At 39.3% G+C, this 24,029-nt stretch overlaps 2 protein-coding genes across 3 annotated transcripts; one reads left to right on the forward strand and one right to left on the reverse strand.

The window, feature by feature from the left end:
• Positions 1-975: 975 nt before the first annotated feature.
• On the reverse strand, positions 976-3,077 carry LOC124411108 (dynein axonemal light chain 1-like). Of its 2 annotated transcripts, none has more exons than XM_046889995.1 (4): positions 3,044-3,077; positions 2,059-2,260; positions 1,378-1,655; positions 976-1,203 (listed from the first exon to the last, which is right to left on the reverse strand). In XM_046889995.1, exons 2-4 carry the CDS (start codon positions 2,258-2,260, stop codon positions 1,048-1,050), a joined length of 636 nt encoding a protein of 211 aa, XP_046745951.1. In that variant the 5' UTR covers positions 3,044-3,077; the 3' UTR covers positions 976-1,047. The 2 variants fall into 2 exon arrangements, with proteins under 2 accessions (XP_046745951.1, XP_046745950.1); XM_046889994.1 differs by lacking the exon at positions 3,044-3,077 and adding an exon at positions 2,684-2,860.
• A 1,127-nt stretch (positions 3,078-4,204) lies between these two features.
• Positions 4,205-9,770, forward strand: LOC124411107. Its single transcript, XM_046889993.1, has 5 exons — positions 4,205-4,612; positions 7,534-7,791; positions 7,941-8,105; positions 8,576-9,018; positions 9,739-9,770. The coding sequence occupies exons 1-4, from the start codon at positions 4,205-4,207 to the stop codon at positions 9,002-9,004; spliced, it is 1,260 nt and encodes a 419-aa protein (XP_046745949.1). The 3' UTR covers positions 9,005-9,018; positions 9,739-9,770.
• The last annotated feature ends 14,259 nt before the right edge of the window (positions 9,771-24,029 follow it).

Here is a 24,029-nt window from a genome sequence, read left to right on the forward strand (position 1 = left end):
CATCAGAACACAATAAAAAGAAATATTTTTATGTGTACATACCTTAGGGTGTACCTTATTTAGGGTGTTGACGAATTTTTGCCGCTCCACCCGCTAAATCAAATAACTAACTAAATTGTTTCGTATATCGGTTGAGTGATTTCACAGCTCATTGAAAGCAGGCTCTTCGAGAATCAGGTGTAATCTGTATCAAAATCATGCAATTGTACGATCTTCATGTAAAATCTAATCGAGAACGATGAAGAAGGAAAAAAAGAAAACAAAGAAAGAAAACTAATCACCGCATCCGCATAATTATTTATATAATTCTCACGTATAAGCGCACATGTCAATTTTCTAACAACACGCACCGTCGCGTCTCACTTGCCTTATTTTAACGTATATGTATCTATACATAAAAGTTTAAAACTCTACATAAAAAAAAAAATTGAAAAAAAAAAAAAATTTATAGCAAAAAAAAAAAACTAATTCTTCAGCTGCCTGTCACTTGTCATATTGTCTTGATAATATTATACCGTAACACTGCGAAGCGTGGCATATTAATGATCGAATTAGATACTTCTCTGTACTTATATCCATCATCGCGCGTGCAGTTTTTCTGCCGAAATAATAAGTGAGTCTATACAAAACCTTTTTCAACTTAAATATAAACAGATGTACGATCTATATCTTGTATTATGAAACGAATAAACGATTATAAATGTAACATATTCCTCTACTGAGTTAAAACAATGTCATATGTTAATTATAAACTGTTACAAAATCAAAAAATCATTTGCTTGCTCTACAAAATAAAATCGTAAGAAATGAACAAATTTTTTAGAAGACTCATGATTGTGACGAATTTTTGTCTCAAGTTCCGCGCGTCTATATAGGTTGGCAAAAAATATTCCATCAAAAGATATTACCGAAGATTTATGGTCATGGTTTTCCCTGGGTGCTGGTTTACTGCACTCGCTATGAACGCTATGACAATTATGTGTACACCATGGCGATGTGTGGAAAAGCCCTAAGTAAAAACATAAAGATACAAAACAGCGGACAGCGTCATCCCACTGTTTGCTCTGGCGATTTTGGCAATGGCGGACATTCGGTCTTCGCCAAAGCTCCTAAGGGTCCATCATCTGTACGAATAATTGGCTCTCCGTCAAGTTTCTCCAAGTTTGGGAGACGCCTGGCTACTTCTGCTCTCCATGCTTCAGTCTGAAAATTTAGAGCGCGTTTGAAATCCAAAAATTCAACACAAACCAGAAATCAAATCTGGTGCCTCACTTGGAATAGGAATTGCTATTGGTAAGCTGATGCGATAATATTTGGCGTTATATATAACGTGCGAAACGATGATTCTTCTGATCCGTGAATGTCGAGTTCCATTACCTCTAAACCGTCGCAGAGAGGATTTCCGACAAAAAGTAAGTCTCTAAGACTCGGCAGCTCCTGCAGTTTAGACAACTCGTTCCATTCGCGTACCAAGTTATTCGACATGTACAAAACTCTGAGGTTCTTCATGGAAGTTATTCCCTTCATTTTTTCGATGCTGTTATACGATATCCATAACTCCTCTAAGGTTTCTCCTAGCGGTTCAAGGCCCGAGAATGCCTTGATTAGATTACGACCGATGGAGAGAATTTTCAAATTTTTCAGTGACGAAATACCTGTAAAAACAGACTGATTGAACACCGAGTGAATAAAAAATAATATGCAGAAGAATGCATGAATTTGTACAACCTATATTTTTTACCATCATTTCAAAAATTGTACGGAATAACTCAGTACTTACTGACAAACCGTGAAACGGTATAGATTTCTGCACAGATTTCAAAAGCCGAAAATTATTACAATATCATGTGTACTTGCAAATCCTTCTCTTTAAACAAACAACCAGCGAGACTACAATTAGCTTATAAATTCTAAGCTTCCAAGATTTTCGACTAAAAGCAATCCATTTCAAAAATCCCGCATCGATCAATTCATTTCATGGTGTACAGGGAAATGGAAATGAATGCAGGGTATTCTGTGCTATCGATACACTTTGATTCACGATGATATTCAATTTACCACCAATCTTCTCAATCATGTTAGTCGACAAGGTAAGTTTTTCGCACTTTACGAGAGAGGACAAAGTATTATCCATTTTCTCGATCGGTGGCCACTGAAAACTGAGGTTGACTTCGACTGCGGAAGATGCTTCGAGTCCAGTTGCTTCTTCCCATCTTCTTATAGCATCTTTACATGTGGTAGGCTTTCCCACACCAGACATCTGTTCGAAAATTGAAAGAATACAAGTACAAAGGTAACGTGGAAAAGTCTAACTTGATAACATTTATACTTATCACCGCAGAAAAGGTCTTTGATTATTTTAGCCGCTCATAGTTTATGCCATGTTTCGAATTTATTCATGCAGTTATCCATTGGTTGAAAAAAAATCAGAACAATCTGAATTAATGTTGTATAACTATATATGTGGGAAATTCTTTAGTGTTTGCATTATCAGATTAAAATACTTTTCCAGAGAAAAAGCTGGTGGCATTTATCGCCCAAAGAATGATAAACTAACAATTGCAGTTCAAGAATTAGTCGGAATTAAAGACGGAAATATCAAGTTTTTACTCGGAACTCAACAATGATCGACAATCGTCAGCATTGAATTATATGATACCGAGTCAACAAGTTATTGGCTCACTTATGTGATCTAGTTTTCTTCTATAGTCTCCGACTGCATATCACTTGAAGCGGGCAGTTTTTCAGTTACATCATCATGATATATCTTGTATTATCAATAGCGCAAGTCAAATGTTGATTCAAGTCAAATACGATTTATTTCGTGGTCAGTATCTGTCTTATCTTTCGTTTGAAGAGAAGAAGCAGGCTTAGGATCAGTTAAATTCCAGAAAGTGATTCATGTTGGTCAATAGTTTGAATTTTTCGTAAACGCATGGGTTGGTTAAGTTTCAAACGTCAGCTTTTTCATCTCCCCAACATCAAACACGGTGGATTTTGGTTCCATTTCGAAATATTACGTTTCTTTGTGTGCTATAATTACCTTCAAATATCACCAAAACTTGAAGCATTGTCCCATTTATATTACGATTGTATAAACTGGATTTTGAAGACTAAAAATTTATAAAATACTTTCACAAATCGTTAGATATTCTCTCTAGACTCGTTCCAGACGGCTGCTTTCAACAGCAAGCATTTGTTTGGGATAGTTCCGATAACTTCGCAACCATGACTACCCCTAGGCTGTCGTCGGCTGGTACGATGCAATGTCATAAAAACACGCTACAGTGTATTTACGGAGAAGCTACAGCTTTTTGTAAATAAGCAAAATGTAATGCGAATAATATTTATTCTACAAAGCCATTCGTTGAACATATTACAGGAATTCCGACTTGTAGGAACTATTCGAAAATTTTTGAAGTGAAACGTCTGTTAACGGGGTTACGACAGAATATTGCGAAACACAATGATTGGAAACGCAATATTACGTAACGCATTGCCATGAAGCGCAATGCTTATATTATGGAACGCAAACTATACACAGGAATCCCTATCCTCGGTCTCCTCTTTGTGCGGATCTTCGTTCCCCCACATAATGCCCAAAACAAAAGCGGCGAGGGGTCGTGAGCATTGGAGAAACAAATGTCAGATGTTTCACTTCTATCACGTGTGGTTGCCACATGCATGTTCCTTCTTGAATGACGATACACCTGCAGAATTAGTCAGTTTATAAAGAAGAAGAATTGCGTTATTCGATTGGGTTTATTTCACTCAAGAGGAGGTCAATAAACTCACAAGAATATCAGGCTTTTTCGTGACAAATACACGGAAAAATGTCAGGTTTAATTAAGTCAACAAGGCTACGGTATTTTGTACGGTCTGTGGGTATAATGACAGATAGCACATGATAGCAGCGTCGTTACACCGACGCTTGACTGCATAATGGCTAGCAGGCGAACGGCTTGCGGCTCATTTCTAGCCTTCACTCTGACGAAGAGAGACAGGCACTCTTGAGTAGGTCGTATGATAATTCCTTTTACAACGTCCATTATAGTCTACAGCTCACGGTCCATCGAATCAGTGCCCTAAATGCCTTAGATCGGGTGTCGTCCGATTAGTTGTGGAACGGTTGCCAGTAACGGATGTTCAATATTGCCACAGGTGTTGGAACCATATCGCAAGTGAATTATTGAACTAGTCAGTGATGTCGGGGACAGCTGAAGATGTGTCAGAATCTCGCTGGGCAGACTCGTTTGAATCAGAATATCTCCAAGAATACTTGGGACGGATCGTTGAAAAGCTGGGCATCAAAGGTCCCAAGTTCTGCATAACGTCTGGTTCAAAAGTGGGCGACAACTATGTGGGTGTGGTTCATCGCGTCAAAATCGAGGGCCTGAGAAACAAACTACCAGTCGAAATTCCAACAATATTTAAAATTTCTCCCACGGATGAAATTATTCGGGAAGTATTGCAAGTCAAACATTTATTTTCGCGAGAACACGAGTTTTACTCCGAAATCGTGCCGGTATTCAAGAAGTTCTTACAAGCTCATCACAAGACGTTAGAAAATGTTCCAAAGTGCTATTTTTCTACCAACATCGAATACAAGGAGGTAAGTTGTCAGTAATCAGCCTGAAATAGATTCTTGGCAAAATCACTTGGAAATGGTTAAATTATTTCTACTATACGCACATAGTAAACTCCAACTATATTACAGTAATACATACTATCATACGATAGTTATTTTCGACAATAAAGTCGAATTATGGTGTATTGAACTATATATTTTTCAAATTGTACGAGTCAAATTTATTGGAATCAAAATCAAGTAAGGTGGGAACACTGCCAATTTCGCTGCAATTTTAAAAACGCCAAAATCGGTATAGAGTAGATTTGCAATTCAAAATTGAATCAGGATCAAGTCCAAAAGACCTTAGGCTAGAAGAAAAACGTTCATAAGGATTTTGACTCAGAAATGGCAGATATAGATTTGCTTAATTTGGTTTGACTTTTGACGTATCCATCTTTTATGACTCAGAACGACGCCAACTGACACACTGAATTCGGAACAAGCGGTGGTGGGTTCAACGAACAAATAACTGCTGTTTTTGTCACCGTAAGGATATCTCTAACGATAAGGAATCTTGCCAAGAACTGTTCATACACTGGAAATACTTACGTGGACGCGATTATCACCACGAGCAATTTGTATACGCGGTTACTACACAGACTTTAACTGTATCTATTTTTTTTTTATCACAGTCCAGAAATATAGCTCTGAGTGCGAAATAAAAATTAGATTCGTAGCTGTAACCAAAAAGTCTGCTATCAGCTATGATTGTTTCTGATTACCGTCATTCTTCATATGATTTACCGTATATCGCGTTAATTCAATGTTGGCGCAACAAGGAATTGATGTTAATTAAGGCTTTACCTAACTAATAAAATCTATTAAACCAAACGAATTGATTTGTCTTTGCTATTGCCGCAAAATGTAGTATTGACAACTATATTTGCACAAAGCGGTTACTTGTACCTCATTTCTTGGTAATTCCAACAATATTGAAACATTTGTTACAACGATAAGCATTTTACTACAAGCTTCTACTCACTATGGAGCATGAACGTTTCCTGAGTTCAGTATCGCTTTTATAGGCGTTGCGTTAAATAAATGTTTACGTGGTGGCTGTTATTCTACTGATAACTCGTTAGCAGATGGACATTTCCATTTCTTTATAAGATGGTAAACTATTAATTGGCTCTGTATTGATTACTAAACCGTATAAGTTGTTGATTTCGTGGTATTTCCTTAAAGACCATATTATCTCTGGCATATTATATTGTGATTTGAATCTTCCACGCGAAACACATTACCACAATTAGTCAATTGGTTGTTTTTAACTTTCGCTTGAAATTTCTTGCATACCAGGTTATTATACCGCAATTTAACTTTACGATTTTTCTTAAAATACACATCCAATCAAGTACAATAAGTCGTTAGAAATTCATTTCGATTTTCATCTCTTTTCTATGGGTGTGTGAGTAATTTGAAATCACGAGCAATTCAACATGAATCGAATAGTGATATACGATACGATATTCGAATAATTCGAGTTTTTGAATAATTCAACTTTGTCGACCATTTCGATCTTATAAAATAATTACGAGTTTTAGAATGATTCGAATTTCTCGAGTAATCCTAATTTTTCGAAAATCACAAATGTATTGAAAAATTTGAGTTTTAGTTCAACTGTACCGATCCCCTCAATTAATGATGAAATCGTTATCAACCGACTCGTGCTATTGTCTTGCTTAGCGTGAAATAAAATCCAGTGACTTCTAATCAGTATAAATTGTTGAACAACTGATAATTCTAACTACATTTGCCCGTAATTCGAGTTGTACGGGTCGCAGCTACAACTCGAATAATTTAATCAATTTCAATTATTCGAATACCCAAACATTTCATTCGATTTTCGTATCGAATTCCACCATTCGATGCAATCTGATTTGACCTCTAATCGCACGGCCCAACTAAGCCCAACGTCCACCGTTGCGGAACCGATCCGATCCTCTCCGTACAAAACGGATCCGACCGGCTACGCACCTTTAGTGTAACGCAGTAATAAGACCGTTAGGCGCAAAACAATATGCTAGTTGATTCCGCTATAACACTCACTTGTATGAGACCAAAGATTTCTTACGATTAATATTTGCAGCTGATCTCCATAATCGAAGACGAATCGGTGAATCATTCCATTTCTGAAGTTTTCGGTTTGAAATTGATGAAAAAATTTTTAATAATGCCAAGTTGAAGTCCTTTCGATGCTTACCAATTTGAAATATTCAAAAACGAGATTCACCGATTCATCGTCGATTATTGGGATCAGCTGCGAATATTAATCGTAAAAAATCCTTTGTCATATACAAGTGAGAGTTATAACGGAATGGACTAGTACATATATCGTTTTGCGCCCAACGATCTTATTACTGTGTTATACTAAAGGTGCGCAGTTGGTTGGAGCTGTTCCGTTCTGTCCTTTCGGATCGTATCGGATCGCATTGTATCGCATTGGATCGCATCGGATCACACCATGTCGCATCGGGTCGCACGTGCAAAGTGTGCATTCGCCATTTTTATTTTTTTCTAATTTTTTCTTGAACAGATTGAATGGATTAAAAGAAATGCAGCGCTAGCTACGACAATGTCTTGACTGGACGACATTTTGTTGTTACATAATGACGGACTCACTGTAATTTCCACACCTTTGGGTATACATACCACACACAAACATGGCATTGTAAGTAAAAAAAATTTCACCACCCCCTGCATCAGAAAGTACAACTTCCGGTTTATGCCGAAGGGCCGAAAGTTGTACTTTCCGTGCATGTGTGGTGAAATTTTTTTTTACTTTTAATGCCATGTTTGTGTGTAGTATGTATACCCCAAGGTGTGGAAATTGATCATCATACACACCTATAATCCAAAATCGAAATCCATTGAATTATAAAAATGTGTTTTTTTCCTACCAGGCCATTTGTATGGAAGATTTGCAGTCGGAGGGATTCGAGATGCGTGACCGTATAAAGCAACTGGATTTTGCACATGCAGCTCTTACCTTGCGTGCTTTGGGACGATTTCACGCAGTAAGTTTTGCGCTTCGCGATCAGAAGCCGGAAGTCTTCGCAAGAAAAATATCGCACATTAAGGAAGCAGTCTTTAGACCGGAAGTCGTGGAGCACGAGAGTTTACTTGAGCGATGTGAAATTTTAGGCAAAATGGTCACAATGGTAAGAACCCTATTAAAAATTTCTGTTGTATAGATCCATAGAATTCAACCAAATTCCTATATGGATTTGTCGGATTCCTATACGATCCTATACGATGTTTTATTAATGCGTTGAAAGTCTCATTGTTGTAATGAATCTGTATCCCACAGGCACTCGCAGATGAGGATCCGCGGTACACGAAAAGATTTGCGGAATTTCGAAAAAATGTCACCAAGGACTTCGCATGGCCATTCGAAGGAAGTAACGCGGAACCGTATACGGTACTGAATCACGGGGATTTATGGACGAACAATTTGCTCTTCAAGTATGACAAGGCAAGTTGTGGTGCAATTATTAATTGACTAACAATTAGTTTCACGCCGTGAAACGTCGTAAACATTACGGGAGATGAACACAAAAGAAAGTTTAATGCCGTAAAGACGACATCTTGAGAAAATCAAAATGACCTTGTCATAAATATTTAAAATGCCAAATTATACTGATATTCGGTGCATTGAAACCCTCTGCAATTTCTCAGCATCATTTTGATCAGTTACATAATCGTTCAGGCCTTAAAGAATTTCCTTTTTGTGGTCTATAGTACGGTAAATTGAGTTGTTCGAATAGTTTTTAGAATAAGAAAAAAAAAAAAATTGGAACGTAGCCGGACAACCTCTTGAAAAACTGTGTCGAATGATTGGTATTCAACGTTATGACGGATGACATTTTGTTAACAATCAGACAGCTGAAGACTGTTTGACAATGATGTAATACGCATTGATAGATAATTGTGGCGATGTTTCAGGACCACGGGGAACCACAGGAAGTATACTTTTTGGATTTCCAAATTGTGCGTTACGCATCACCTGCGTCAGATATTTCGTACCTGCTATTCTGCAGCTGCAACCAAGAGTTGAGGAACAGGCACTTCGATGAGCTGATAAAAATCTACCACGAATCGTTGTCAGCCTATCTTTCTGAGCTTGGCTCTGACCCACGAAAACTGTTTCCGTATGATGAATTGTTGAGGCAAATGAGAAAATTTAGCACCACCACCGGTATTATGGCTATGCTGATTGTTCAGGCTATAACGAGCCAAGGAGATGACGTCGTGGGTTTCGGGGCAAAAAATGAAGACCTTGCAGGTTCAGAAAAACGAATTCAGAGAGACTATTTCTGGCGGAATACTTTGAGAGACATTTACAAAGATATGATTGACAGAAACTATATTTAACGTAGTGTTTGCAATATCCAGTTTATCAGTTACTCTGAGAGCAAGTTTTCATCAGTAGAAAAGTATTGCACCCGAAACCTTGAGTTTCATTTGAAGAGCTACGAACTTGTCGTATCAGTGAGTAACTGGAAAACTACTTATTGACTGAATCTCACTCACTTCTTTCACCATGCCTGAAAAAAATATACTCTAGAGTTATGGAGGATAGAGATACGGATGACTATCTCCGCGTATAGAAAGTGACCGTAAACTAGAGTACATATGAGATGGCGCTGCTGTAACAAACGGGACACGTTTAAATGAAGGCGCCAAGAATTTTTAGAGCAGGATAAATTAAACGGAGTAAGATAGATATGCGTTCTGTAAAGGAGCTATTTTGAAGCAACTGATGAAATGACAAGTTCAAGTCCTTATAAATGAAGTTATTTGGTCCATTTAGTGAATCTACTATCTAATAGAAGCACGTTAAAGGTATAGGCTGAACCTAATTTTTGCGGTTTTCCCAAATTAATCTGAAAGTATCGATTCCAATATTGAATAAACCTGAGGATCAACTTTTTACAAACAACAATGTCACACTCAACAGCGCTTTCTATAACTTCGAAAATAAATCATTATTATCAATTTAAACTACTTATTTCTTCACTTGGATACTTATTATTGTTTTGGCCGTCCGTTCCCTGCGTAAAAAATAAGAGTCTGAGAAATTTTTGCTCAAACAAGTAACCCATTCGGATTTTTTATGAAAATTTTGATGATTTTGGATATAGCTAAAATCGGTTCCCTGATGCACTATATCGACGTGATTTTGCGAGAGGGATCAAGTACGCATAGTCTGAGCTCACTACAAACAACAGAGTAAAAGAACCGGCCAAAAAACACGGATTTTGTATGAGGTTGCTGGAGAGATGAGAAAAGAGAATAACAGATTCGTGGCTAATAAGTTTCGTTTCGGTTCATTTTCAGTATATTTATTACGCATTGATCGTCCTTGATCCCAGTACAAGTGGTCAAGTGTCAGTGTGTAATACGTGAACATGTTACGGACTAATAACGAAGTACATTAATACATATGAAATTGACCTAACATTACATGAAAAAGCTGATTATGATCTTCAGCTGAAGGAGTATACGTATTATATACGTATATAAACAATACGTATTACCTTAAGCAACATACGAGAAGTAGTATATGAGGTAGGATTTAATGAAGTTCGTGATATGATAGGTTCCACCCTGCACACAGGTGCAACTCACTTTCGCAGGATACGACGTGTATGATATTGTATGGGTTACATGAAACCCGAATTGAAACTAATAAATAAACAACTTACTGTGTGGTTTCTTTGTATTTCCTCAACAATCGGTCCACCGCTATTTCCGTGTCTTTTGTACGTTGCACGAGATCCGATTCGTCATAACAAATTGACTGATATCGATTCTGCGACGGAAGATTAGGGACTATAAAAAAGTAAGGTTTACGCCTTTGAATTTTTGATGGAAATGATGACAATTTGAGGAGTGCTGCAATGATATCTTTCATGCATTAATCCGGCGTGATGTTGCAAAAGGAATCGAGAGGTCGCAGTCCGGATACGCTGAGAGGAACAGATCAAGAGTGACAGCCAATGAACGGAACGTCCTTTTCTCAATATCGCTGCCGCAGCTCTTTCCTTTGACATTTCCCTGCTGTTGGCCATACGCTCGTTTTGCTGTGTTTTCTGAGTTCCTAGGGGTTCAATTAGTGAGGAAAGAATTATACGGATCAATTCTGAGACAAGAAAATTTTTGCCGTAAAAAAGAGGCAGGTGAACCCCTGTGGATTTTTAGCAAAAATCTTGACGAATTTGAAAAGTGCGGCAATCAATTTTTCCATGCGCTATTTCGACGTGATTTTGCGAGTGAAATCGGTAGGTGAAGTCCGAATACGCTGCGAGAAATGGATCGAGAATAACGGCCAAGAGACTAAATACGTATTCGTATACGTATACGTACTTCGATCATTTTCAGCTGCTCGTTTTTTCGTCATAAATTCCATGCTGTTGGTTTGATGCTTTTTTTGTTGTGTTTTCTGAGTAATTGGGCATCGACTTAGTGTGACAAGTGTAGTACACACCGATTCCCAGACGAAAAATTTTCGACTCCAAGTAAGACAAAAAAAGTAAGGCTAACCCCTTTGAATTTTTGGTGAATATTTCGACGACTTTGAAAAGTGCTGCAATCAAATTTGTATGGCACTATTCCGACGTGATTTTGCGAGAGAAATCGATTGAGCATAGTCCCAATACGCTGCGAGCAACGGATCAAAAGTTACAGCCGAAAAACTGGAAATTTTCATCGTCATTTCTCTGCTGTTGGTCCTACGGTCTTTTCCATGTGTTTTCTGAGTTCCTGGTGGTCGAATTACTCTAAAAAGGGTCATACTAATCGATTCCGAATCGAAAAGTTTTCGGCTCCGAAAATGACCAAAAACGTAAGGCTAACCCCTTTGGATTTTTGGCGAAAATTTCGACGACTTTGAAAAGTGCTGCAATCAAATTTGTATGGCACTATTCCGACGTAATTTTTCGAGAGAAATCGATTGAGCATAGTCCCAATACGCTGCGAGCAACGGATCAAAAGTTACAGCCGAAAAACTGGAAATTTTCATCGTCATTTCTCTGCTGTTGGTCCTACGGTCTTTTCCATGTGTTTTCTGAGTTCCTGGTGGTCGAATTACTCTAGAAAGGGTCATACTAATCGATTCCGAATCGAAAAGTTTTCGGCTCCGAAAATGACCAAAAACGTAAGGCTAACCCCTTTGGATTTTTGGCGAAAATTTCGACGACTTTGAAAAGTGCTGCAATCAAATTTGTATGGCACTATTCCGACGTAATTTTTCGAGAGAAATCGATTGAGCATAGTCCCAATACGCTGCGAGCAACGGATCAAAAGTTACAGCCGAAAAACTGGAAATTTTCATCGTCATTTCTCTGCCGTTGGTCCTACGGTCTTTTCCATGTGTTTTCTGAGTTCCTGGTGGTCGAATTACACCATAAAGGGTCATACTAATCGATTCCGAATCGAAAAGTTTTCGGCTCCGAAAATGACCAAAAACGTGAGGCTAACCCCTTTGGATTTTTGGCGAAAATTTCGACGACTTTGAAAAGTGCTGCAATCAAATTTGAGTGGCACTATTCCGACGTAATTTTGCGAGAGAAATCGATTGAGCATAGTCCCAATACGCTGCGAGCAACAGATCAAAAGTTAGGACCAACGAACTGGAAATTTTCATCGTCATTTCTCTGCTGTTGGTCCTACGGTCTTTTCCATGTGTTTTCTGAGTTCCTGGTGGTCGAATTACTCTAGAAAGGGTCATACTGATCGATTCCGAATCGAAAAGTTTCCGGCTCTCAAAATGACCAAAAAAGTAAGGCTAACCCCTTTGGATTTTTGGCGAAAATTTCGACGACTCTGAAAAGTGCTGCAATCAAATTTGTATTGCACCATTCCGACGTAATTTTTCGAGAGAAATCGATTAAGCATAGTCCCAATACGCTGCGAGCAACGTATCAAAAGTTACAGCCGAAAAACTGGAAATTTTCATCGTCATTTCTCTGCTGTTGGTCCTACGGTCTTTTCCATGTGTTTTCTGAGTTCCTGGTGGTCGAATTACTCTAGAAAGGGTCATACTAATCGATTCCGAATCGAAAAGTTTTCGGCTCCAAAAATGACCAAAAAAGTAAGGCTAACCACTTTGGATTTTTGGCGAAAATTTCGACGACTTTGAAAAGTGCTGCAATCAAATTTGTATGGCACTATTCCGACGTAATTTTGCGAGAGAAATCGATTGAGCATAGTCCCAATACGCTGCGAGCAACGGATCAAAAGTTACAGCCGAAAAACTGGAAATTTTCATCGTCATTTCTCTGCTGTTGGTCCTACGGTCTTTTCCATGTGTTTTCTGAGTTCCTGGTGGTCGAATTACTCTAGAAAGGGTCATACTGATCGATTCCGAATCGAAAAGTTTCCGGCTCTCAAAATGACCAAAAAAGTAAGGCTAACCCCTTTGGATTTTTGGCGAAAATTTCGACGACTCTGAAAAGTGCTGCAATCAAATTTGTATTGCACCATTCCGACGTAATTTTTCGAGAGAAATCGATTAAGCATAGTCCCAATACGCTGCGAGCAACGTATCAAAAGTTACAGCCGAAAAACTGGAAATTTTCATCGTCATTTCTCTGCTGTTGGTCCTACGGTCTTTTCCATGTGTTTTCTGAGTTCCTGGTGGTCGAATTACTCTAGAAAGGGTCATACTAATCGATTCCGAATCGAAAAGTTTTCGGCTCCAAAAATGACCAAAAAAGTAAGGCTAACCCCTTTGGATTTTTGGCGAAAATTTCGACGACTTTGAAAAGTGCTGCAATCAAATTTGTATGGCACTATTCCGACGTAATTTTTAGAGAGAAATCGATTGAGCATAGTCCCAATACGCTGCGAGCAACGGATCAAAAGTTACAGCCGAAAAACTGGAAATTTTCATCGTCATTTCTCTGCTGTTGGTCCTACGGTCTTTTCCATGTGTTTTCTGAGTTCCTGGTGGTCGAATTACTCTAGAAAGGGTCATACTAATCGATTCCGAATCGAAAAGTTTTCGGCTCCAAAAATGACCAAAAAAGTAAGGCTAACCCCTTTGGATTTTTGGCGAAAATTTCGACGACTTTGAAAAGTGCTGCAATCAAATTTGTATGGCACTATTCCGACGTAATTTTTAGAGACAAATCGATTGAGCATAGTCCCAATACGCTGCGAGCAACGGATCAAAAGTTACAGCCGAAAAACTGGAAATTTTCATCGTCATTTCTCTGCTGTTGGTCCTACGGTCTTTTCCATGTGTTTTCTGAGTTCCTGGTGGTCGAATTACTCTAGAAAGGGTCATACTAATCGATTTCGAATCGAAAAGTTTTCGGCTCTCAAAATGACCAAAAAAGTAAGGCTAACCCCTTTGGATTTTTGGCGAAAATTTCGACGACTCTGAAAAGTGCTGCGATCAAATTTGTATGGCACCATTCCGTCGTAATTTTTCGAGAGAAATCGATTGAGCATAGTCCCAATACGCTGCGAGCAACGGATCAAAAGTTACAGCCGAAAAACTGGAAATTTTCATCGTCATTTCTCTGCTGTTGGTCCTACGGTCTTTTCCATGTGTTTTCTGAGTTCCTGGTGGTCGAATTACTCTAGAAAGGGTCATACTAATCGATTCCGAATCGAAAAGTTTTCGGCTCCAAAAATGACCAAAAAAGTAAGGCTAACCCCTTTGGATTTTTGGCAAAAATTTCGACGACTTTGAAAAGTGCTGCAATCAAATTTGTATGGCACTATTCCGACGTAATTTTACGAGAGAAATCGATTGAGCATAGTCCCAATACGCTGCGAGCAACGGATCAAAAGTTACAGCCGAAAAACTGGAAATTTTCATCGTCATTTCTCTGCTGTTGGTCCTACGGTCTTTTCCATGTGTTTTCTGAGTTCCTGGTGGTCGAATTACTCTAGAAAGGGTCATACTAATCGATTCCGAATCGAAAAGTTTTCGGCTTCAAAAATGACCAAAAAAGTAAGGCTAACCCCTTTGGATTTTTGGCGAAAATTTCGACGACTTTGAAAAGTGCTGCAATCAAATTTGTATGGCACTATTCCGACGTAATTTTTCCAGAGAAATCGATTGAGCATAGTCCCAATACGCTGCGAGCAACGGATCAAAAGTTACAGCCGAAAAACTGGAAATTTTCATCGTCATTTCTCTGCTGTTGGTCCTACGGTCTTTTCCATGTGTTTTCTGCGTTCCTGGTGGTCGAATTACTCTAGAAAGGGTCATACTAATCGATTCCGAATCGAAAAGTTTTCGGCTCCAAAAATGACCAAAAAAGTAAGGCTAACCCCTTTGGATTTTTGGCAAAAATTTCGACGACTTTGAAAAGTGCTGCAATCAAATTTGTATGGCACTATTCCGACGTAATTTTACGAGAGAAATCGATTGAGCATAGTCCCAATACGCTGCGAGCAACGGATCAAAAGTTACAGCCGAAAAACTGGAAATTTTCATCGTCATTTCTCTGCTGTTGGTCCTACGGTCTTTTCCATGTGTTTTCTGAGTTCCTGGTGGTCGAATTACTCTAGAAAGGGTCATACTAATCGATTCCGAATCGAAAAGTTTTCGGCTTCAAAAATGACCAAAAAAGTAAGGCTAACCCCTTTGGATTTTTGGCGAAAATTTCGACGACTTTGAAAAGTGCTTCAATCAAATTTGTATGGCACTATTCCGACGTAATTTTTCCAGAGAAATCGATTGAGCATAGTCCCAATACGCTGCGAGCAACGGATCAAAAGTTACAGCCGAAAAACTGGAAATTTTCATCGTTATTTTTCTGCCGTTGGTCCTACGGTCTTTTCCATGTGTTTTCTGAGTTCCTGGTGGTCGAATTACTCTAGGAAGGGTCATACTAATCGATTCCGAATCGAAAAGTTTTCGGCTCCGAAAATGACCAAAAACGTAAGGCTAACCCCTTTGGATTTTTGGCGAAAATTTCGACGACTTTTAAAGTGCTGCAATCAAATTTGTATGGCACTATTCCGACGTAATTTTTCGAGAGAAATCGATTGAGCATAGTCCCAATACGCTGCGAGCAACGGATCAAAAATTACAGCCGAAAAACTGGAAATTTTCATCGTCATTTCTCTGCTGTTGGTCCTACGGTCTTTTCCATGTGTTTTCTGAGCTCCTGGTGGTCGAATTACTCTAGAAAGGGTCATACTAATCGATTCCGAATCGAAAAGTTTTCGGCTCCAAAAATGACCAAAAAAGTAAGGCTAACCCCTTTGGATTTTTGGCGAAAATTTCGACGACTTTGAAAAGTGCTGCAATCAAATTTGTATGGCACTATTCCGACGTAATTTTTAGAGACAAATCGATTGAGCATAGTCCCAATACGCTACGAGCAACGGATCAAAAGTTACAGCCGAAAAACTGGAAATTTTCATCGTCATTTCTCTGCTGTTGGTCCTACGGTCTTTTCCATGTGTTTTCTGAGTTCCTGGTGGTCGAATTACTCTAGAAAGGGTCATACTAATCGATTTCGAATCGAAAAGTTTTCGGCTCTCAAAATGACCAAAAAAGTAAGGCTAACCCCTTTGGATTTTTGGCGAAAATTTCGACGACTCTGAAAAGTGCTGCAATCAAATTTGTATGGCACCATTCCGTCGTAATTTTTCGAGAGAAATCGATTGAGCATAGTCTCAATACGCTGCGAGCAACGTATCAAAAGTTACAGCCGAAAAACTGGAAATTTTCATCGTCATTTCTCTGCTGTTGGTCCTACGGTCTTTTCCATGTGTTTTCTGAGTTCCTGGTGGTCGAATTACTCTAGAAAGGGTCATACTAATCGATTTCGAATCGAAAAGTTTTCGGCTCTCAAAATGACCAAAAAAGTAAGGCTAACCCCTTTGGATTTTTGGCGAAAATTTCGACGACTTTGAAAAGTGCTGCAATCAAATTTGTATGGCACTATTCCGACGTAATTTTTCAAGAGAAATCGATTGAGCATAGTCCCAATACGCTGCGAGCAACGGATCAAAAGTTACAGCCGAAAAACTGGAAATTTTCATCGTCATTTCACTGCTGTTGGTCCTACGGTCTTTTCCATGTGTTTCCTGAGTTCCAGGTGGTCGAATTACTCTAGAAAGGGTCATACTAATCGATTCCGGATCAAAAAGTTTTCGGCTCTCAAAATGACCAAAAAAGTAAGGCTAACCCCTTTGGATTTTTGGCGAAAATTTCGACGACTCTGAAAAGTGCTGCAATCAAATTTGTATGGCACTATTCCGACTTAATTTTTCGAGAGAAATCGATTGAGCATAGTCCCAATACGCTGCGAGCAACAGATCAGAAGTTACAGCCGAAAAACTGGAAATTTTCATCGTCATTTCTCTGCTGTTGGTCCTACGGTCTTTTCCATGTGTTTTCTGAGTTCCTGGTGGTCGAATTACTCTAGAAAGGGTCATACTAATCGATTCCGAATCGAAAAGTTTTCGGCTCCAAAAATGACCAAAAAAGTAAGGCTAACCCCTTTGGATTTTTGGCGAAAATTTCGACGACTTTGAAAAGTGCTGCAATCAAATTTGTATGGCACTATTCCGACGTAATTTTTCTAGAGAAATCGATTGAGCATAGTCCCAATACGCTGCGAGCAACGGATCAAAAGTTACAGCCGAAAAACTGGAAATTTTCATCGTCATTTTTCTGCCGTTGGTCCTACGGTCTTTTCCATGTGTTTTCTGAGTTCCTGGTGGTCGAATTACTCTAGGAAGGGTCATACTAATCGATTTCGAATCGAAAAGTTTTCGGCTCCGAAAATGACCAAAAACGTAAGGCTAACCCCTTTGGATTTTTGGCGAAAATTTCGACGACTTTGAAAAGTGCTGCAATCAAATTTGTATGGCACTATTCCGACGTAATTTTTCGAGAGAAATCGATTGAGCATAGTCCCAATACGCTGCGAGCAACGGATCAAAAAGTACAGCCGAAAAACTGGAAATTTTCATCGTCATTTCTCTGCTGTTGGTCCTACGGTCTTTTCCATGTGTTTTCTGAGTTCCTGGTGGTCGAATTACTCTAGAAAGGGTCATACTAATCGATTCCGAATCGAAAAGTTTTCGGCTCCAAAAATGACCAAAAAAGTAAGGCTAACCCCTTTGGATTTTTGGCGAAAATTTCGACGACTTTGAAAAGTGCTGCAATCAAATTTGTATGGCACTATTCCGACGTAATTTTACGAGAGAAATCGATTGAGCATAGTCCCAATACGCTGCGAGCAACGGATCAAAAGTTACAGCCGAAAAACTGGAAATTTTCATCGTCATTTCTCTGCTGTTGGTCCTACGGTCTTTTCCATGTGTTTTCTGAGTTCCTGGTGGTCGAATTACTCTAGAAAGGGTCATACTAATCGATTCCGAATCGAAAAGTTTTCGGCTCCAAAAATGACCAAAAAAGTAAGGCTAACCCCTTTGGATTTTTGGCGAAAATTTCGACGACTTTGAAAAGTGCTGCAATCAAATTTGTATGGCACTATTCCGACGTAATTTTTAGAGACCAATCGATTGAGCATAGTCCCAATACGCTGCGAGCAACGGATCAAAAGTTACAGCCGAAAAACTGGAAATTTTCATCGTCATTTCTCTGCTGTTGGTCCTACGGTCTTTTCCATGTGTTTTCTGAGTTCCTGGTGGTCGAATTACTCTAGAAAGGGTCATACTAATCGATTTCGAATCGAAAAGTTTTCGGCTCTCAAAATGACCAAAAAAGTAAGGCTAACCCCTTTGGATTTTTGGCGAAAATTTCGACGACTCTGAAAAGTGCTGCAATCAAATTTGTATGGCACCATTCCGTCGTAATTTTTCGAGAGAAATCGATTGAGCATAGTCTCAATACGCTGCGAGCAACGTATCAAAAGTTACAGCCGAAAAACTGGAAATTTTCATCGTCATTTCTCTGCTGTTGGTCCTACGGTCTTTTCCATGTGTTTTCTGAGTTCCTGGTGGTCGAATTACTCTAGAAAGGGTCATACTAATCGATTCCGGATCGAAAAGTTTTCGGCTTCAAAAATGACCAAAAAAGTAAGGCTAACCCCTTTGGATTTTTGGCGAAAATTTCGACGACTTTGAAAAGTGCTGCAATCAAATTTGTATGGCACTATTCTGACGTAATTTTTCGAGAGAAATAGATTGAACATAGTCCCAATACGCTGCGAGCAACGGATCAAAAGTTACAGCCGAAAAACTGGAAATTTTCATCGTCATTTCTCTGCTGTTGGTCCTACGGTCTTTTCCATGTGTTTTCTGAGTTCCTGGTGGTCGAATTACTCTAGAAAGGGTCATACTAATCGATTTCGAATCGAAAAGTTTTCGGCTCTCAAAATGACCAAAAAAGTAAGGCTAACCCCTTTGGATTTTTGGCGAAAATTTCGACGACTTTGAAAAGTGCTGCAATCAAATTTGTATGGCACTATTCCGACGTAATTTTTCGAGAGAAATCGATTGAGCATAGTCCCAATACGCTGCGAGCAACGGATCAAAAGTTACAGCCGAAAAACTGGAAATTTTCATCGTCATTTCTCTGCTGTTGGTCCTACGGTCTTTTCCATGTGTTTTCTGAGTTCCAGGTGGTCGAATTACTCTAGAAAGGGTCATACTAATCGATTCCGGATCAAAAAGTTTTCGGCTCTCAAAATGACCAAAAAAGTAAGGCTAACCCCTTTGGATTTTTGGCGAAAATTTCGACGACTCTGAAAAGTGCTGCAATCAAATTTGTATGGCACTATTCCGACGTAATTTTTCGAGAGAAATCGATTGAGCATAGTCCCAATACGCTGCGAGCAACGGATCAAAAGTTACAGCCGAAAAACTGGAAATTTTCATCGTCATTTCTCTGCTGTTGGTCCTACGGTCTTTTCCATGTGTTTTCTGAGTTCCTGGTGGTCGAATTACTCTAGAAAGGGTCATACTAATCGATTTCGAATCGAAAAGTTTTCGGCTCTCAAAATGACCAAAAAAGTAAGGCTAACCCCTTTGGATTTTTGGCGAAAATTTCGACGACTTTGAAAAGTGCTGCAATCAAATTTGTATGGCACTATTCCGACGTAATTTTTCGAGAGAAATCGATTGAGCATAGTCCCAATACGCTGCGAGCAACGGATCAAAAGTTACAGCCAAAAAACTGGAAATTTTCATCGTCATTTCTCTGCTGTTGGTCCTACGGTCTTTTCCATGTGTTTTCTGAGTTCCTGGTGGTCGAATTACTCTAGAAAGGGTCATACTAATCGATTCCGAATCGAAAAGTTTTCGGCTCCGAAAATGACCAAAAACGTAAGGCTAACCCCTTTGGATTTTTGGCGAAAATTTCGACGACTCTGAAAAGTGCTGCAATCAAATTTGTATGGCACTATTCCGACGTAATTTTTCGAGAGAAATCGATTGAGCATAGTCCCAATACGCTGCGAGCAACGGATCAAAAGTTACAGCCGAAAAACTGGAAATTTTCATCGTCATTTCTCTGCTGTTGGTCCTACGGTCTTTTCCATGTGTTTTCTGAGTTCCTGGTGGTCGAATTACTCTAGAAAGGGTCATACTAATCGATTCCGAATCGAAAAGTTTTCGGCTCCAAAAATGACCAAAAAAGTAAGGCTAACCCCTTTGGATTTTTGGCAAAAATTTCGACGACTTTGAAAAGTGCTGCAATCAAATTTGTATGGCACTATTCCGACGTAATTTTACGAGAGAAATCGATTGAGCATAGTCCCAATACGCTGCGAGCAACGGATCAAAAGTTACAGCCGAAAAACTGGAAATTTTCATCGTCATTTCTCTGCTGTTGGTCCTACGGTCTTTTCCATGTGTTTTCTGAGTTCCTGGTGGTCGAATTACTCTAGAAAGGGTCATACTAATCGATTCCGAATCGAAAAGTTTTCGGCTCCAAAAATGACCAAAAAAGTAAGGCTAACCCCTTTGGATTTTTGGCGAAAATTTCGACGACTTTGAGAAGTGCTGCAATCAAATTTGTATGGCACTATTCCGACGTAATTTTTCGAGAGAAATCGATTGAGCATAGTCCCAATACGCTGCGAGCAACGGATCAAAAGTTACAGCCGAAAAACTGGAAATTTTCATCGTCATTTCTCTGCTGTTGGTCCTACGGTCTTTTCCATGTGTTTTCTGAGTTCCTGGTGGTCGAATTACTCTAGAAAGGGTCATACTGATCGATTCCGAATCGAAAAGTTTTCGGCTCCAAAAATGACCAAAAAAGTAAGGCTAACCCCTTTGGATTTTTGGCGAAAATTTCGACGACTTTGAAAAGTGCTGCAATCAAATTTGTATGGCACTATTCCGACGTAATTTTTCCAGAGAAATCGATTGAGCATAGTCCCAATACGCTGCGAGCAACGGATCAAAAGTTACAGCCGAAAAACTGGAAATTTTCATCGTCATTTTTCTGCCGTTGGTCCTACGGTCTTTTCCATGTGTTTTCTGAGTTCCTGGTGGTCGAATTACTCTAGGAAGGGTCATACTAATCGATTCCGAATCGAAAAGTTTTCGGCTCCGAAAATGACCAAAAACGTAAGGCTAACCCCTTTGGATTTTTGGCGAAAATTTCGACGACTTTGAAAAGTGCTGCAATCAAATTTGTATGGCACTATTCCGACGTAATTTTTCGAGAGAAATCGATTGAGCATAGTCCCAATACGCTGCGAGCAACGGATCAAAAGTTACAGCCGAAAAACTGGAAATTTTCATCGTCATTTCTCTGCTGTTGGTCCTACGGTCTTTTCCATGTGTTTTCTGAGTTCCTGGTGGTCGAATTACTCTAGAAAGGGTCATACTAATCGATTCCGAATCGAAAAGTTTTCGGCTCCAAAAATGACCAAAAAAGTAAGGCTAACCCCTTTGGATTTTTGGCGAAAATTTCGACGACTTTGAAAAGTGCTGCAATCAAATTTGTATGGCACTATTCCGACGTAATTTTTAGAGAGAAATCGATTGAGCATAGTCCCAATACGCTGCGAGCAACGGATCAAAAGTTACAGCCGAAAAACTGGAAATTTTCATCGTCATTTCTCTGCTGTTGGTCCTACGGTCTTTTCCATGTGTTTTCTGAGTCCCTGGTGGTCGAATTACTCTAGGAAGGGTCATACTAATCGATTCCGAATCGAAAAGTTTTCGGCTCCAAAAATGACCAAAAAAGTAAGGCTAACCCCTTTGGATTTTTGGCGAAAATTTCGACGACTTTGAAAAGTGCTGCAATCAAATTTGTATGGCACTATTCCGACGTAATTTTTCGAGAGAAATCGATTGAGCATAGTCCCAATACGCTGCGAGCAACGGATCAAAAGTTACAGCCGAAAAACTGGAAATTTTCATCGTCATTTCTCTGCTGTTGGTCCTACGGTCTTTTCCATGTGTTTTCTGAGTTCCTGGTGGTCGAATTACTCAAGAAAGGGTCATACTAATCGATTCCGAATCGAAAAGTTTTCGGCTCTAAAAATGACCAAAAAAGTAAGGCTAACCCCTTTGGATTTTTGGCGAAAATTTCGACGACTTTGAAAAGTGCTGCAATCAAATTTGTATGGCACTATTCCGACGTAATTTTTAGAGAGAAATCGATTGAGCATAGTCCCAATACGCTGCGAGCAACGGATCAAAAAGTACAGCCGAAAAACTGGAAATTTTCATCGTCATTTCTCTGCTGTTGGTCCTACGGTCTTTTCCATGTGTTTTCTGAGTTCCTGGTGGTCGAATTACTCTAGAAAGGGTCATACTAATCGATTCCGAATCGAAAAGTTTTCGGCTCCAAAAATGACCAAAAAAGTAAGGCTAACCCCTTTGGATTTTTGGCGAAAATTTCGACGACTTTGAAAAGTGCTGCAATCAAATTTGTATGGCACTATTCCGACGTAATTTTTAGAGAGAAATCGATTGAGCATAGTCCCAATACGCTGCGAGCAACGGATCAAAAGTTACAGCCGAAAAACTGGAAATTTTCATCGTCATTTCTCTGCTGTTGGTCCTACGGTCTTTTCCATGTGTTTTCTGAGTTCCAGGTGGTCGAATTACTCTAGAAAGGGTCATACTAATCGATTCCGGATCAAAAAGTTTTCGGCTCTCAAAATGACCAAAAAAGTAAGGCTAACCCCTTTGGATTTTTGGCGAAAATTTCGACGACTCTGAAAAGTGCTGCAATCAAATTTGTATGGCACTATTCCGACGTAATTTTTCGAGAGAAATCGATTGAGCATAGTCCCAATACGCTGCGAGCAACGGATCAAAAGTTACAGCCGAAAAACTGGAAATTTTCATCGTCATTTCTCTGCTGTTGGTCCTACGGTCTTTTCCATGTGTTTTCTGAGTTCCTGGTGGTCGAATTACTCTAGAAAGGGTCATACTAATCGATTCCGAATCGAAAAGTTTTCGGCTCCAAAAATGACCAAAAAAGTAAGGCTAACCCCTTTGGATTTTTGGCAAAAATTTCGACGACTTTGAAAAGTGCTGCAATCAAATTTGTATGGCACTATTCCGACGTAATTTTACGAGAGAAATCGATTGAGCATAGTCCCAATACGCTGCGAGCAACGGATCAAAAGTTACAGCCGAAAAACTGGAAATTTTCATCGTCATTTCTCTGCTGTTGGTCCTACGGTCTTTTCCATGTGTTTTCTGAGTTCCTGGTGGTCGAATTACTCTAGAAAGGGTCATACTAATCGATTTCGAATCGAAAAGTTTTCGGCTCTCAAAATGACCAAAAAAGTAAGGCTAACCCCTTTGGATTTTTGGCGAAAATTTCGACGACTTTGAAAAGTGCTGCAATCAAATTTGTATGGCACTATTCCGACGTAATTTTTCGAGAGAAATCGATTGAGCATAGTCCCAATACGCTGCGAGCAACGGATCAAAAGTTACAGCCGAAAAACTGGAAATTTTCATCGTCATTTCTCTGCTGTTGGTCCTACGGTCTTTTCCATGTGTTTTCTGAGTTCCAGGTGGTCGAATTACTCTAGAAAGGGTCATACTAATCGATTCCAGATCAAAAAGTTTTCGGCTCTCAAAATGACCAAAAAAGTAAGGCTAACCCCTTTGGATTTTTGGCGAAAATTTCGACGACTCTGAAAAGTGCTGCAATCAAATTTGTATGGCACTATTCCGACGTAATTTTTCGAGAGAAATCGATTGAGCATAGTCCCAATACGCTGCGAGCAACGGATCAAAAGTTACAGCCGAAAAACTGGAAATTTTCATCGTCATTTCTCTGCTGTTGGTCCTACGGTCTTTTCCATGTGTTTTCTGAGTTCCTGGTGGTCGAATTACTCTAGAAAGGGTCATACTAATCGATTCCGAATCGAAAAGTTTTCGGCTCCAAAAATGACCAAAAAAGTAAGGCTAACCCCTTTGGATTTTTGGCAAAAATTTCGACGACTTTGAAAAGTGCTGCAATCAAATTTGTATG

This window comes from Diprion similis, chromosome 10 (genome assembly GCF_021155765.1).
Source record: "Diprion similis isolate iyDipSimi1 chromosome 10, iyDipSimi1.1, whole genome shotgun sequence".
NCBI lineage: Eukaryota > Metazoa > Arthropoda > Insecta > Hymenoptera > Diprionidae > Diprion > Diprion similis.